The sequence below is a fragment of the Sorex araneus genome, chromosome 8 (genome assembly GCF_027595985.1).
Source record: "Sorex araneus isolate mSorAra2 chromosome 8, mSorAra2.pri, whole genome shotgun sequence".
Taxonomy (NCBI): Eukaryota; Metazoa; Chordata; class Mammalia; order Eulipotyphla; family Soricidae; genus Sorex; species Sorex araneus.
In genome coordinates this window covers 35,346,973-35,361,486 of record NC_073309.1, presented here as the reverse complement: position 1 = coordinate 35,361,486, position 14,514 = coordinate 35,346,973, and the positions used below count along the sequence as shown (strand labels likewise).

The following is a 14,514-nucleotide window of genomic DNA, read 5'->3' as shown; positions in this document are numbered from 1 at the left end:
AAGATAGGTACTTTGACATCAATGACACACTCCAATTTCCAGAAAACCAGAAACAAAATTTGAATCATTGTTGAAATAGGCAGAAAATATTGGAGAAGGAATTTTTTTTTTTTTTTTTTTTTTTTTTTTGCTTTTTGGATCACACCTGGCAATGCACAGGGGTTACTCCTGACTCTGCACCCAGGAACCACCCCTGGCAGTGCTCAAGGGACCATATGAGATGCTGGGAATCGAACCCAGGTCGGCTGTGTGCAAGGCAAACACTCTACCCACTGTGCTATCGCTCCAGCACTGGAGAAGGAATTTTATATTAGTATTACTATGTGGATAAATCTGAGACAGAATTCTTTGCTTTTTAAGAAATTATAAAATCTAAGATGGTTCAAAGGGTTGATCGAACCATAAATTCAAGCTCCACCACCAAATGGTCCCAAGCAATGCCAGTATTGGCTTTGAGCATCATTGAATGCGGTCAAGGGTGCCCCTTCCCAACCTCAACAACAACAAAAAAACAATCTTTAGAAATGACTGTTGGTCAACCCACTATACATATCTTCCTATGTAGTACCCAAGAAAATATTTATTTCATTCATTGAGTACCTCCTCTGCAACTAAATCTTATTGTCTCACCAAATACGGCAAAACATCTGATTGATAAATGCCTGGGTTAGTTACATCTAAAAATACAATAGAGAAATATTAAATTCAGGAATGGATTATATATGGGTAAAGAGATAAATTTCATGACTTTAGAAAGGATCCTCCAAAGGATCTGTTCAGTCAAAAATTTTCCAAAGGACACTCTCATAATCAAAACAAATGATAAAACATTCTTGAAAGGATTACAGTACATTAGATATTGATATTAGATACAGCAGATTGCATCAGATATTACAGTAAATTGTATTATATTATATTATGTATTATATACTAGATTTGATCAGAGTAACATGGTGAAACAAGGAATACACTAAATTAAAATTTTTGATGTATCTGTACTAAAGAATTCCATTTTTTTTTTGCTTTTTTTTTGGGGGGGTCACACCTGGCGATGCACAGGGGTTACTCCTGGCTCTGCACTCAGGAATTACTCCTGGCGGTGCTCAGGGGACCATATGGGATGCTGGGAATCAAACCCGGGTCGGCCACGTGCAAGGCAAACGCCCTACCCGCTGTGCTATTGCTCCAGCCCCAAGAATTCCATTTATTATTCGATACTACAAAATAATGTCAAGTTAAATCTACCACAAATTTCAGGGAAAATTGTTACATAATCCTTTTACTCAACTCTTTTACACCTAGGAAATATGTTTGCTGGTAAAATAATCCATAGTCTTTGTATTTCACAAAGTCATCAGAAAGCTATTATTAGAAACAAACACAGACAAAAATCTAAACATAAGAACATAATTTTTCAGAAGTGAAGAAAGGGTCCAAAGGGCAGGAGGAGAGGAGAGCTCAAGGAGTTGGAGAGAAGACATGTGTTGCACACTGAGAGGCACGGGCACTGTATGATTGCCCCAAGGACTGCGGGAGTGGCCTCCCAAAAACTAGCTGGGTGCAGTCCCTGAGCACCACTGCAGTCCCAAAAGGGGGTGGAGAGCACAACCCCCCCAAAAGTTAATGACTGAATAAACTCTCAGATACATTATGAAATGAAAACATATAGACTAATTTTATTTGTTTAAAAAAAAAAGTAGGCTGGAGTGATAGCACAGCGGGTAGGGCGTTCGCCTTGCACGTGGCCGACCCAGGTTCGAATCCCAGCATCCCAGATGGTCCCCTGAGCACCGCCAGGAGTAATTCCTGAGTGTATAACCAGGAGTAACCCCTGTGCATCGCCAGGTGTGACCCAAAAAGCAAAAAAAAAGTAAAGGAACACACATATACTTTATGAAAACAGCTTTTGGGAAAATTTACAAGAAATTGGTTTTTAAAAATTCACAAAACAGAGAAATCAGGGATCGGAAAGGACACACCACTTATACCCTATGTATTTCTTAATTTTACCATATAAATACAATGCCAAGATTTTTATGGATTTAAAGGTTTGTTTGTTTTTTAGCAGTTCTGGAATGCCTATATTTTAAATGCCTGTATTTAAAAAAAAAAATAGTCTTTTATATCTTAGAGGTATTATTTCTAAATGAAATGATATGTTTCAGATTCCCTTCAAAAAAGTTGGAGGTGGGGGAAGAGGTAGAAGGTAGCAATTTAATTGAAACCATTTAGATGAAATCACGAATAAAACATTATTAAAGGTGAACAATACAAGTTCACCTTTTGTTTTAAGTTCTTCAAAATAAAGCTTACTTTAAAACATTAAGTAAGGCTCAATTTAAAACTGCTCAAACAAGGGGGCTGGAGCGACAGCACAACAGGCAGGGTTTGCCCTGCACGTGGCCAACCCGGGTTCGATTCCCAGCATCCCATATGGTCCTCTGAGCACCAACGGGAGTAATCCCGGTGCACTGCTGGGTGTGACCCCCCCAAAAAAAAAACAGGATAAGAAAACTGAGACTCTTAGTAATTTGACCAAGATTAGTAAATGACAATTTACTAAATAATGAATGAAATATAAGTGTGTGACTCCAAATCCTATGCTCTTTAGGAAAGAATTTAGAGATCTTCAAAAATCATAAACAATCTACAAACAGAATAATCAGCCTCTAAAAGATCAAACAGTGGAAAGCACAGTCACATTTTAATGAGAAAATACTATGTGGTTTTTCTAGCACCCTATTTCCGGATTTAAGTACAAAGTACAAAGAGGAGAATTATACTTAAAGTTGTTTAAATATTCACAAAACTTAAGCATGCACTCTTAGCTTCTAAAAGTATGAGGAAAAAAATAAATAAATAAATAAAAGTATGAGAACAAATTTCCTATTAGGTTCAAATACCTCCTCTTTATATGTTACTAACTAAACAAGTACTATAAATGTCATTAGTTGACCAAATTGGAATTTTCTGAAAGTAGTTTTTTTCAAGAAAATCTTATTGTCTAAGGCCATTTTTACTTTTTCAGGAAATAATTTTATTTTCTATTTGAAATGTATGAAAGGAGCTTAGCTATATTAATGTATTTCAGACAAGGTAAATACTAAAGATTACAGAAGAATGAAAAGAAACATCCTTTTAAAAACATTATTTAAGACACCCTCAAATATGGCTCCAGGTCTCTGTTCTTGCTTCTCTTTCTACAAATAGCACAAAATTATTGTAACTTCACAACATAAATTAATTAAATTAATTCCTCTATAGCAGAATCTTTCAAATCAAATAGGTAGCATAATTCACATACAGCAGGAATTCACTTGTAGAATTAAGAAAATACGAATGTTGTGAGAATTTAGATTGCAGATGCAACTACAATGCTCCCAAATAACAAGTTTTTGGCTTTCAGAGGAATACATTTATATTTTAATTTTCAAATGTTAATAAATTGGTAAGTTCACTGATCATTTAGATTCTAGCAATATATCCTCATTAAAAAGAAGAAAAGTATGTTTCCTGAGCCACATTAGAAATGATTCAAAGGAAAACAACAAATTTTAACTGAAAAAATTAATTTTTAATGTAAACTTTTTAATATGCAGGTAGAAATGTTTTAATTTTAATGTATAAATAATGCAGGGCATTGCTTTAAGACATGTGCAGAGAAACGTGCTAAATGTCTATAGTCTGGGGAGCTTTAGAAAACTGGAAATTGTAATTGAGAATCACAGGAGCCCTCCTGGAAGTATCTCTTGATGCTCAGACATTGGCACTGCTAGAGAAATTGTGAAGTTTAAAAAATAAATTAATAAAGATACATACACATATATATAATAATAATTAAATATTTGGTTTTCATTTACTCAAACATTTATTAAGTGACTATAATGTGCCAACCACAGTAGGAGGTGCTGTAGATAAAAGGATGACAACACCTCACCTTGGCCTTAAAGAACTTTCAGTTAATAGAGAATCTTAGAAAACAGACCAGAAACAAATTTGTTATTCACACATTTGTGTAAATTAGCATCTGTTCTGAGTGAATACAACCTATTTTAATTTTATGAATACCTTACCAAAAGATAGAAATTCACAGTGGAGGAGGAAAAAAACCTTATCTTGAGAATTATTTGGAAAGTGGATCACTTTTAAGGAATGAAAACAGTTAAGTCCTTGCACAAGAACTTATATTTCAAGTTTAACCTGGACCGAATGTATAATGAAAAGCTAATGGCCATTTATGGAAATGTTGACAGACTTACACCACCAATAGATGCAACTACAACACTGCATTTATTGAAAATTAATGAAGTCTCTGAATTTTTATTTATAAAGTGGATATTATTAGTTTTAGATTATTTTCTGCAAGCCAATAGTCAGAATTTAATAAGATGATTTGTACAGATTGTACCGATTTTTACTCTTATCCACTGCTTGCAGCCTATGTGCATTTAAACCAAAAACATTTGATATACACTAACTATAAATTATTTCCTTAGAGATCTCTCAGGCATGAAGAAAAAGCCTCTTAAAATAAATTTAAAATATTATATGCTTGATGGTGTATAACCAAAGGTTTAATCTCACTACTAAAGGGGCAGTTACCATGATTTTGCAATAACCCTGCAGACAATAATCAAGACAGCTCCTGTTGTTCTCTCAGTAAAATCTTCATAAACACAGCATGGATATATTATAATTTGATATCTGTAAGATCAACAGCTATATACCTCATGATAACTCAGAATATAAGATTTTATTCACCATTAAATTAAGCATTTTTCTCAGAAGATGTATTATTTAGCAAGTATTGTCCTATTAACTATAGATAAGCACATTAGAATAGATGCTTTTTTCTCTCCACACTCTCAGAAAGTGCAGCCCTAATAACAAGCTCTCAGGTTTCAAAAAAATGCAGATTTCTATAATTATCTTAAAACAACTGATTGACTATTATTTTACAATAAATATGAGCTAAAATTCCTAAAATACAGCTATGACTAGCCAGATTCGAAATTTCCAGCTGCTATTTTAAAAGAGAAAAAAAGAATTAGAATAAACACAAACAGTGACAATTTCAGGAAATCAGACATTTAATTTAATAAATCATAAGTCAATAAAAATGACATCAAGCATTCAAAACAGTACTAGAATTTAATATCAGTTACATAAACAATAGTACATACTTTAACTACAAGTATATGACCCCATCAGTATTTCAAAAACGAAATAAAACCCTCTTTCACTCACCAATGCTGGATTTTCTCTTGGCAGTTAGTGACCACCTGTCATGAAAACAGATAACTGCTTATGAAAAACAGAGCTATACACAAAAATACATAATCAGTTTATCAGAAAACTAGAACTGTGGCTTTACAGATTTAACAGCAACTCAGTATACATTTTTATTTGTCAAATGCACAGAGATGTGAATGTTCGTTTTTAAGCAGCATACTTTATCACAACCCTCTAATGCAGGCTGATAACTGCAGAACAAATTACAGCTTTCCGATTTATACTTTAGTACAAAACCCGCTTCATAACTATTAGGTGACATATGATATAAGATAACTAGTATTTTGTACAATCTACAGGCTTGTTTTCAATGTTACATATTTTAAGAATACGCAAACATTATAAATTACTCAAAGAAAAACCCATGTAACATCCACGTTTCATCAGTTTAAAAAAAATGACAGTAGAGAAAGTATTTTATTGTCAGTATATCTCCAAATGTTTTCACCTGTAATTTTTATTCTGATGCAATAAAAATGAGTTCAGTTATTTTTTTCTACATTTTCAAGAAGAAATACTCTGGATAAAGAGATGCTCTGAACAGCCCATTTGTTCCCCCCAGTGAATTATGATAAAATTTTAAGCACTTCAAAGCCAGTTTAAACTTATGTTTATAATAAGAGGCAATAAAATTAAGCACAAAGTTATCTGCTTTCCTTAGAGATATTTAAGTAGATCACAAAAGGCTCAGGAAACAAATAAGAACACTAAACATTAAAGGAGAGGGGTAAATACTTGGAATTCAAAAACACTAGGAATTCAAAAAATAACAGTTTTCAAAAATTACTAGTCATGTTTCTTAATTGTCATTAATAAACATTTTAAACAATAATATCAAATAATGTAGTACCAATTTAGAAACAGAGAAACTAAGGGATAAAAGTCAAAATACTTAAAATGAAGGCTATGTAAAAAAGACAGCAATATTATCTGGTTTGAACTGCTCTAGTTCACTGCTTAAATATCAATATTGCCTTTCAGATGGCTCAATGCTCACAGGAATCACAAGATTTTTTTTTTTTTGGCCTGTCACTAAATTCCTCTATTATAACATTTAATTCCTGAAATAAATGTCCCCTTTTGGTACATTTTAAATACTAAGGCAGCAATCCTGTACCAAAATACATGCTGTAATCAGATACCAAACCATACTACACATTAGCTCAGCATAAAAAGTCCATTTTAGCAAGAAGATCTCTCAGTAAGTATCAATCACATAGCAACACTTAATAACAGTGGTAATACATAATAGAGTACTGACATTACATCTGGAAGAGCCAGGCTAAAACTACATGAATCCATTTCACTGTTTCTGATTTGGCAGTAATTAAGAAACAAACAGAATTAAATACAAATTGAAAAAAAAATCTTCATGAAATTCTATTTATAAAGTTCCTATTTAACAACCCCATTAAAAGATGAGACCAAAAAATAGTCAGGATGCTCTTCCAATCCCAATGCATGTGTTTCCAAGCATGAAGTGAGCCAAAAGCACAAAAAGAAAAGCCCTGCAAACCGTAAGAGCAGAATGTTCATTAACCTCTACATGATAATCCTTTCGTAGCTGCATATTAACTAGTTACATATTCATAATCATTTACATTATTTAAAGGACCTTCTACAAAATTTTCTATGCAATATCCATTAGTGACAGTGTTAAAGGTTATAGAAGATAGTCTACTTAATGTTTCCAGGAAGCCTTTTTTAATTAGTAAATATGTAAATTTGGCACATATGCTTTTTATGTTTAAAAAACAAATCCTGGATAGAATGGCATGCGTTCTCACCATCATCTCCTACAATCTACTTAGTAGACTTTGTTCTCCTATATCCCACCCCCCCCACACCCACCCCACTTCTGTCTCACTTTTTTCCTAAAATAGTCCTTACCAAATACAGATACTGAAGCATGAAACAACACAAAAAGTCCATTTGGTAATTTTTAAGAAAAGCTTCAACTGTCAAGATATTGTCATGTTAAAGATTTAAGCTACATTTAGGGTTCAGAACAGAGACCCAATTAGGTACTTATTCAAACCCAGGCTAAATATGTCAAGAACCAAAAGAGAAGTGAAAGAGGCAGATACAAAAATACACAGGATAATTTTATAATTGTGATATGCCTACATATCCAGATACTAAGAGGCCAGAGATGTAAGTACAGGTCTTGGTTTTGAAGTGTGAGGCCCTGGTTTTGATCCTTGCACAGGAAAAAGGAGATGGGGGTCGGGGGATCGAAGAGAAAAGCCAATAGATACTGAACACACATCAATCTGTGGGTTGAGAGTAACTTTTTAAGAACATATTGTCAACGCAACAAATACACATCATTACTGAAGTTAAAAAGAAACATACTTCAAAGCCAGAGAGACAGTCCAAAGGGCAGAGCACAGATTTCACGAGCAGGCAGTCCAGATTTGATCCCTAACACCATATGGTTCCCTAAGCACTACCAAATGTGATTCCAAGGACAGAGCCTCAAGTAGAGCTTGCATGCACTACCAGGTATGCCCTAAGAACTCAGAAAAAAAAAAAAATTACTTCAACAAAGACAAAATAGTGGAGCCACAGTAATAGTATAGCACCTTACACACAGCTGACCTGGGTTCAATCCTTGGCATTCCTGAGCACTGCCAGAAATCACCCATGAGCACAAGAGTCAGAAGGAAGCCCTAAGCACAGGTGGGCACAGTCCCATAAAACAAAACTAAATTAAACAGTACAGATCATTTAAAGAACCCTCTATACAAAAGGAAGAACTGCCTAGTTTCCTAATATTTTTTTTAATCCTGCAATTTAAAAAGGAACAAATTTTAGGGGTCTCTGTATAAGAATTGGGAACAGATTAATTTTTCTAACTTGCTGAAAAGTTGTAAGTACCAAACTACAACTGGACTGACTTCAATTACAAAGTCACTTGTCAGGACACGTTCAAAAAAGAAAAGTAGCTCAGGGAACTGGAGCAATAGGGTAGGTAGGGAGTTTGCCTTGCACGAGACCGACCCGGGTTCGAATCCCAGCATCCCCTATGGTCCCCTGAGCACTGCCAAGAGTAATTCCTGAGTGCATGAGCCAGGAGTAACCCCTGTGAATCACCAGGTGTAACCCAAAAACAAACAAACAAAAAAGGTAGCTCAGATGGAATCAAAATGATCCCCCTTTATTTTTCCTTTCACATTTAGCCCAGTTTCTCCCGCTCAGGCTTCTAATGCATTTTCCATATTCAAACATATATAGATTATATCTAACATGTTTTGGTTCATTACATTCTTTGTTAATTTTTTACCTTTATTAGTTTTTCATACATTAGAGCTCTTTTTTCTTTCAGTTATTTACCAGTCATAATCCCAACAATTCTACTAAATGTAGCTCTATTATAATGGAAATACTTAAAACTGATGACAAATACTGTGATATTTTGAAAAATTAAGAGTGGTCTTTTTTTTTAAGAGGAGAGTTGGAGGGAGATCATATCCAGCAATGCTCAGGGGTTAATCCAGCTCTACATCCAAGAATTTTTCCTTGTGTTCCTCAGGGAACCAGATGGAATGCCAGGGATTGAACCCAGATTAACAATAGGCAAGATCCTACCTGTCATATTATCTCTCAGTTCCAAAAGGCAATGATGTTTAGATGGCTATGTTTCTGGATTATTAGGTATCCAGAAAACTAGTTGTACTAAAAGTTTAATGATGTAGGGGCTGGAGCGATAGCACAACGGGTAGAGCATTTGCCTTGCACGCAGCAGACCCGGTTTCAATTCCCAGCATCCCACATGGTCCCCTGAGCACTGCCAGGAGTTAATTCCTGAGTGCATGAGTCAGGAGTAAACCCTGTATATCACTGGGTGTGACCCAAAAAAGAAAAAAAAAAAGTTTAATGATGTATAAGCCATGCTCACTTTTCTCATCAATGTAACTCACCTCCGCTACAGAAAACAAAAGTTTTGTGGGTTTAATTCCATTTAAGCTACATTTTCTGAGTAACTGTTCTAACAAGTGACTTTATAACTTAACTTCTTGCATTCTACAGAAAGCATACAACAAGATTTTTTAAAGTACAAGTCATTGATCTATATAGTAATCTTGGTAATGTTCATTTTGACAGCACTGATTCTCCCAATCCAAGAATGTGGAATAGGAAACTAAGCTAAGAATGACCGAGTTATTCTTATAACTATAAGTCATGATGCCTTAATAACAAAATTTTTAATGGAATTTTTTTTAATAAAAAAAAGAGACGTACAGATCAGACCTGGGGATGTGGCTCAGAGGTGGAGCTCCGCCTGCCTACAGGCATGTGCGGAACGCCCACCTTCCACTGCCCTACACACTAACTGGGATCCTAACTTAGTGCCACAGAAGTGTGTGATCTCAAATGCACTGTAACCACGTGTGCAAGAACCTCAATCAAGGAGTCACAGTGAAGGGACAGCAGACCAGGCAATCCATGGCACGACATGTGGTCCCCTGAATCTAGCCAGAAGTAACACCTATAATGCAGAGCTAGGAGTTAAGCACTGAGCACAGCCAACAGTGGCCAAAAAGAAAGGAAAAAAGCAAAACAAAACACCTATGCCCCACAGTACCAACAAAAGGAAAGGGGTGGTAGTTTACAATCACCTATGCCAAAATCCTCTGTAACAAATGTTTCTCAATTTCTGACTTTTCAGAATTTAGTGAAGTAATACAGTATATGTTTCATATGTTACAGAACAACACCACCCCAACACAATCCTGCATTCAAAGACAGTAACATTTGCAATGAGAAATGAATATTCAAAATAAGTGGAATAAATTGCCTCACTCAACCCTGTCCACTCAGTTTTGTCAACGAACTAATTTGCACAAACTTAAAAAGAACTTTGCTCCTAGTGCTTGCTGGATTTCTCAATTGCAGAAATTATGACCATTTGGTGCCAGGGATTGAATTCAGGAGCTCACATATGCCAGGTCTGTCCTCAACTACTGAGCCACATGCCTGGCCTTGTTCTCTACTCCTGATACTGCTTAAATTACAGCTTGCATAGTCACTCTTTACTAAACTTTTACTAGAAATTATATCAATAATTTCCTTTTGTTCCCATACCTAACTCCAAGAGCGGATAGCACAGCAGGAAGGTGTTTGCCTTGCATGCAGCCAACCCGGGTTCGATTCCTCCACCCCTCTTGGAGAGCCTGGCAAGCTACCGAAAGTATCTCGCCCACATGGCAGAGCCTGGCAAGCTACCCATGGTGTATTCGATATGCCAAAAACAGTAACAACAAGTCTTACAATGCAGACATTACTGGTGCCCACTGGAGCAAATCGATGAACAGTGGGATGACAGTGGTATGACCTAACTCCTAGTAACCTCCCCTCCTTCCATCTAGGACAGAAAGAGAATTCCATTTCTCTACCTGTAAGTAAAATGAAGGGTAAGATTTGATGATTCTGAGTAGGATCAAACTGACTCTAGTTATATCTAGAGAAACTGGGGTGATTCAATAGCCAGAATCTGGAAACAATTCGAGTGCTCAAGAATAGACAACTGACAACTGGTTAAAGAAACTATGGTACATCTACACAATGGAATATTACATAGCCACTAGGAAAAATGAAGTCATGAAATTCACTTATAAGTGAAAAGACATGAAGAGTATCATGCTTAGTGAAACGAGTTAGAAGGAGAGAGCCAGGCACAGAAAGATTGCACTCATTTGTGGGATATAAAAATAAGTAAAAATAAAAATAATAAAACCATAGAATGAGACTAATACCCAAAGACAGTAGAAACAAGGGCCAGGAGGATTGGTCCATGTTTAGAAGCCTGCCTCAAGTGCTGGAGAAGGCAGCTGGGATAGAGAAGGGACCACTATGACAATGATAGCTGGAAATGATCACTCTGAATGAGAACTGCTTGCTGAAAGTAGGTAAAGGAACAAACATGATTAACTTCTCAGTACCGTACTGCAAACCATAAAGTCCAAAAGGAGAGTGCTTGCCATTGAGGCAGGTAAGTTGGGGGTGGGGGTGAGGATTAGAGGGTGCGTGGCAGGAGGGAAACTAGGTACACTGGTGGTGGGAAATGTACACTGGTAGAAGGAGGGGTGTTGGAACACTGTATGACTGAAACTCAACCATGAACAGCTTTGTAATTGTCTATCTCACGGTGATTCAATAAAAAAAGAAAAGAAAAGAAAAGAAAAGAAAAGAAAAGAAAAGAAAAGAAAAGAAAAGAAAAGAAAAGAAAAGAAAAGAAAAGAAACTGTGTGATTGCGAATTCTAGACCTGAAAGATGATTAAAATGATGGTCTTTGCACAAGCTAACAACCACTTATCCAAAGAAGCTGATCTAAGACTGAAGCAATAGTACAGCTGTTAGGGCACTTGCCTTGTAAGACTGACACATACGTTCTATCCCAGGCACTATATATGGTCCCCTAAGCATTGCCAGGAGGAATCCCTGAGCACAGATTCAGGAGTAAGCCCTGAGCATCACAGGGTAAGCCCCTCCGTGGCTCCCATCCTGCCACAAAAAGAAGCTGATCTATAAATTATGAACGATTTTGGAAATCATAGTGCTTTAATAAATTTTTTTAAATAAAATACCATTTATAATTGCGCCCCAAAACTAAGTACTTAGAAATCAACTTTAAAACTTATTCAGTGAGGGGGCTGGAGCGATAGAACAGCGGGTAGGGAGTTTGCCTTGCACGCGGCCGACCCGGGTTCTAATCCCAGCATCCCATATGGTCCCCTGAGCACCGCCAGGGGTAATTCCTGAGTGAAGAGCCAGGAGTAACCCCTGGGCATCACCAGGTGTGACCCAAAAATAAAAAAAATTAAAAAAAAAATTAAAAAAAAAAAAACATTCAGTGAAAATTGAAAATTAGAAATCACTACTATAAAAATAAAATATTTCTTCATGGATTGCAAGAATATTGTTAGAATGATCATCCTATCCAAAGTACTGTAGAAATTCAGTATAAATCCCAAACAATAATCCCATGACATTCTTCAAGGAATACTTTTAAATTTGTATGAAACAAAAATCTTCCAAAATAGCCAAAGCAATTTCGAAGAAAAAGAATGAAAGGCATCATATATTTCCTTACTCTAAATTATATTATAGAGCTATCATAATAAAGTGTGTATCCTAGAATAAAGGCAGACTTTATTCAGCTCAATGGAATAAAACTCAGAGCCCAGAGGTAAGCCCTCAGATGTATGGAAAGTTAACTTAGCCTCTTGGTTAAGAGTCTAAGTGCATTAATGAGAGCCTCATCAATAAACGACACTAAAAAGTCAGACTCATGGGGGCGGGGCTGGGAGAAACTAGACCCCTACTTTCACCTTGCGCAAAGGATAATTCAAAATGAATTAAAGATGTCAATATTACACCTGAGTCCACTAAATGTAACAAGGAAGTCATAGGCAGAGCTCTCTATGATACTGGCCTCAAAGGAGTCTTCAATGAGAAGACCTCACTGGTAAGAAAAAGCAGAAATAAACAAATGGACTACATTAAACTGAAAAACGTCTGCATTGCAAAAGAAATGATGACAAAAATCCTACTAACTGGGAGAAAATACTCACATACATCTAACTAAGGATGTATGTTTAAAGCCAAGGTAATAAAAACACAAAACTCAACAACAAAAAAGCAACCACATCCAAAAAATGGGGAGAGGGCTAAAGAGATAGTTCAGCAGGTAGGGTGCTTGCCTTTGATGTAGCCAACCAAGGTTTGATGCCCAGCGCCCCATATAGTCCCCCAAACCCGACCAGGAATGATTCCTGAGCACAGAGTCAGGAATAAGTCCTGAGCACAGCTAAGTGTGGGGCATTTCCCCACCTCCACCCTCCCAAAAAAAGAGGTTGGGGAAGGATCAAACAGATACTTTCTCAAAGTAAACATAGAGATGGCCAGCAAGAAAGTGAAAAAAATGTTCAACACCACTTATTATCATGAAATATAAATCATATGACAGTAAATTTACCTCATACTAGTGAAACTGACCTATATTTAAAAAGAACAAAAACAACCAATGCTGGCAGGGATGTAGTAAAAAACAAACCTATATTCGCTGTTGGTAAAACTGCCATCTACTTCAGCCTCAATGAAAAATAATATAGAGGGGCCGGAGCGATAGCACAGCGGGTAGGGCATTTGCCTTGCACACGACCGACCCGGGTTCGATCCCCGGCATCCCATATGGTCCCCCAAGCACCGCCAGGAGTAATTCCTGAGTGCAAAGCCAGGAGTAACCCCTGAGCATCGCTGGGTGTGACCCAAAAAAGGCAAAAAAAAAAAAAACAATATAGAGATATCCCCCCAAAAATTTTAAAGATCTCCATATAACCCAACAATTACTCCTTACTATCTAGTCCCAAAACACAAAAATATTAATAATGATGGATGCTTATACTCACTGCAACACTATTTACAATAGCCAGCATCTATAATCACCACAACAGATGGGTGAATATAAACAATGGTATAAACTATGGTATATAAACAACATAAACAATGGAATACTTCTCAACTATATGAAAAGATCTTGCACTTTACTTCAACATAGACAGAACTGGAGGTGCTGGCTAAGTGAAGTGAATCAGAAGGATAAAGACAAGCAACAGATGACCTCACTCATATGTGAAATATAAAGAAACAATGCAAGAGAACAGATGATATCCAACAAAAATAAACTATGAGATAATGCCAAAAGAACTGAGAGTTAAGTGGGAGGAGACAGCAATGGAGATATACTGGTACTCCAGTGATGGGTGTGGTATAGTATGTATAAACTACAGTAGTGGTATGAAACAATACTATTAGAAACCATAAATCTTCAAGAAAAAAATTAAATGAAACAACGCTAATGTTTGGGGGATTAAAATCACACAGGAAAGATGAAGTCTAAATAGTGGAGACTGTACCACATCCAGGTACCAATCAAATCAAATTCTGAACAGATGTTCAGAATCAAATCCCTTCTTTCTCCCCTGTGAAATTTTCTGTGAGATTTTTTTTTTTTTATCTTCAGCTAAAATTGTTTTGGCTTTGTGAGGTACCATAGTATCAAACATAATAACTAGCAATGCTGCAAGACAAACTCCTATTCCATGAACTCCTCGAAATTTGAACAGTCCACAGTCTGATGTGAAGGCAATCTCAAAATACAGCAAATTGTGGGCTACTGCATTCGTAAGAGATGTCTTTGCCTTTGTTCAATATAT

General features: G+C 36.3%; 1 protein-coding gene across 1 annotated transcript in view; it reads right to left on the bottom strand.

The window, feature by feature from the left end:
• URI1 (URI1 prefoldin like chaperone) overlaps positions 1 to 14,514 on the bottom strand; it is a 79,011-nt gene that overhangs the window by 49,698 nt on the left and 14,799 nt on the right. The window contains exon 2 of the mRNA XM_055145515.1: positions 5,248 to 5,282. Within this exon, the coding sequence (XP_055001490.1) occupies positions 5,248 to 5,282 (35 nt within the window). The remainder of the gene's footprint in view (positions 1 to 5,247; positions 5,283 to 14,514) is intronic.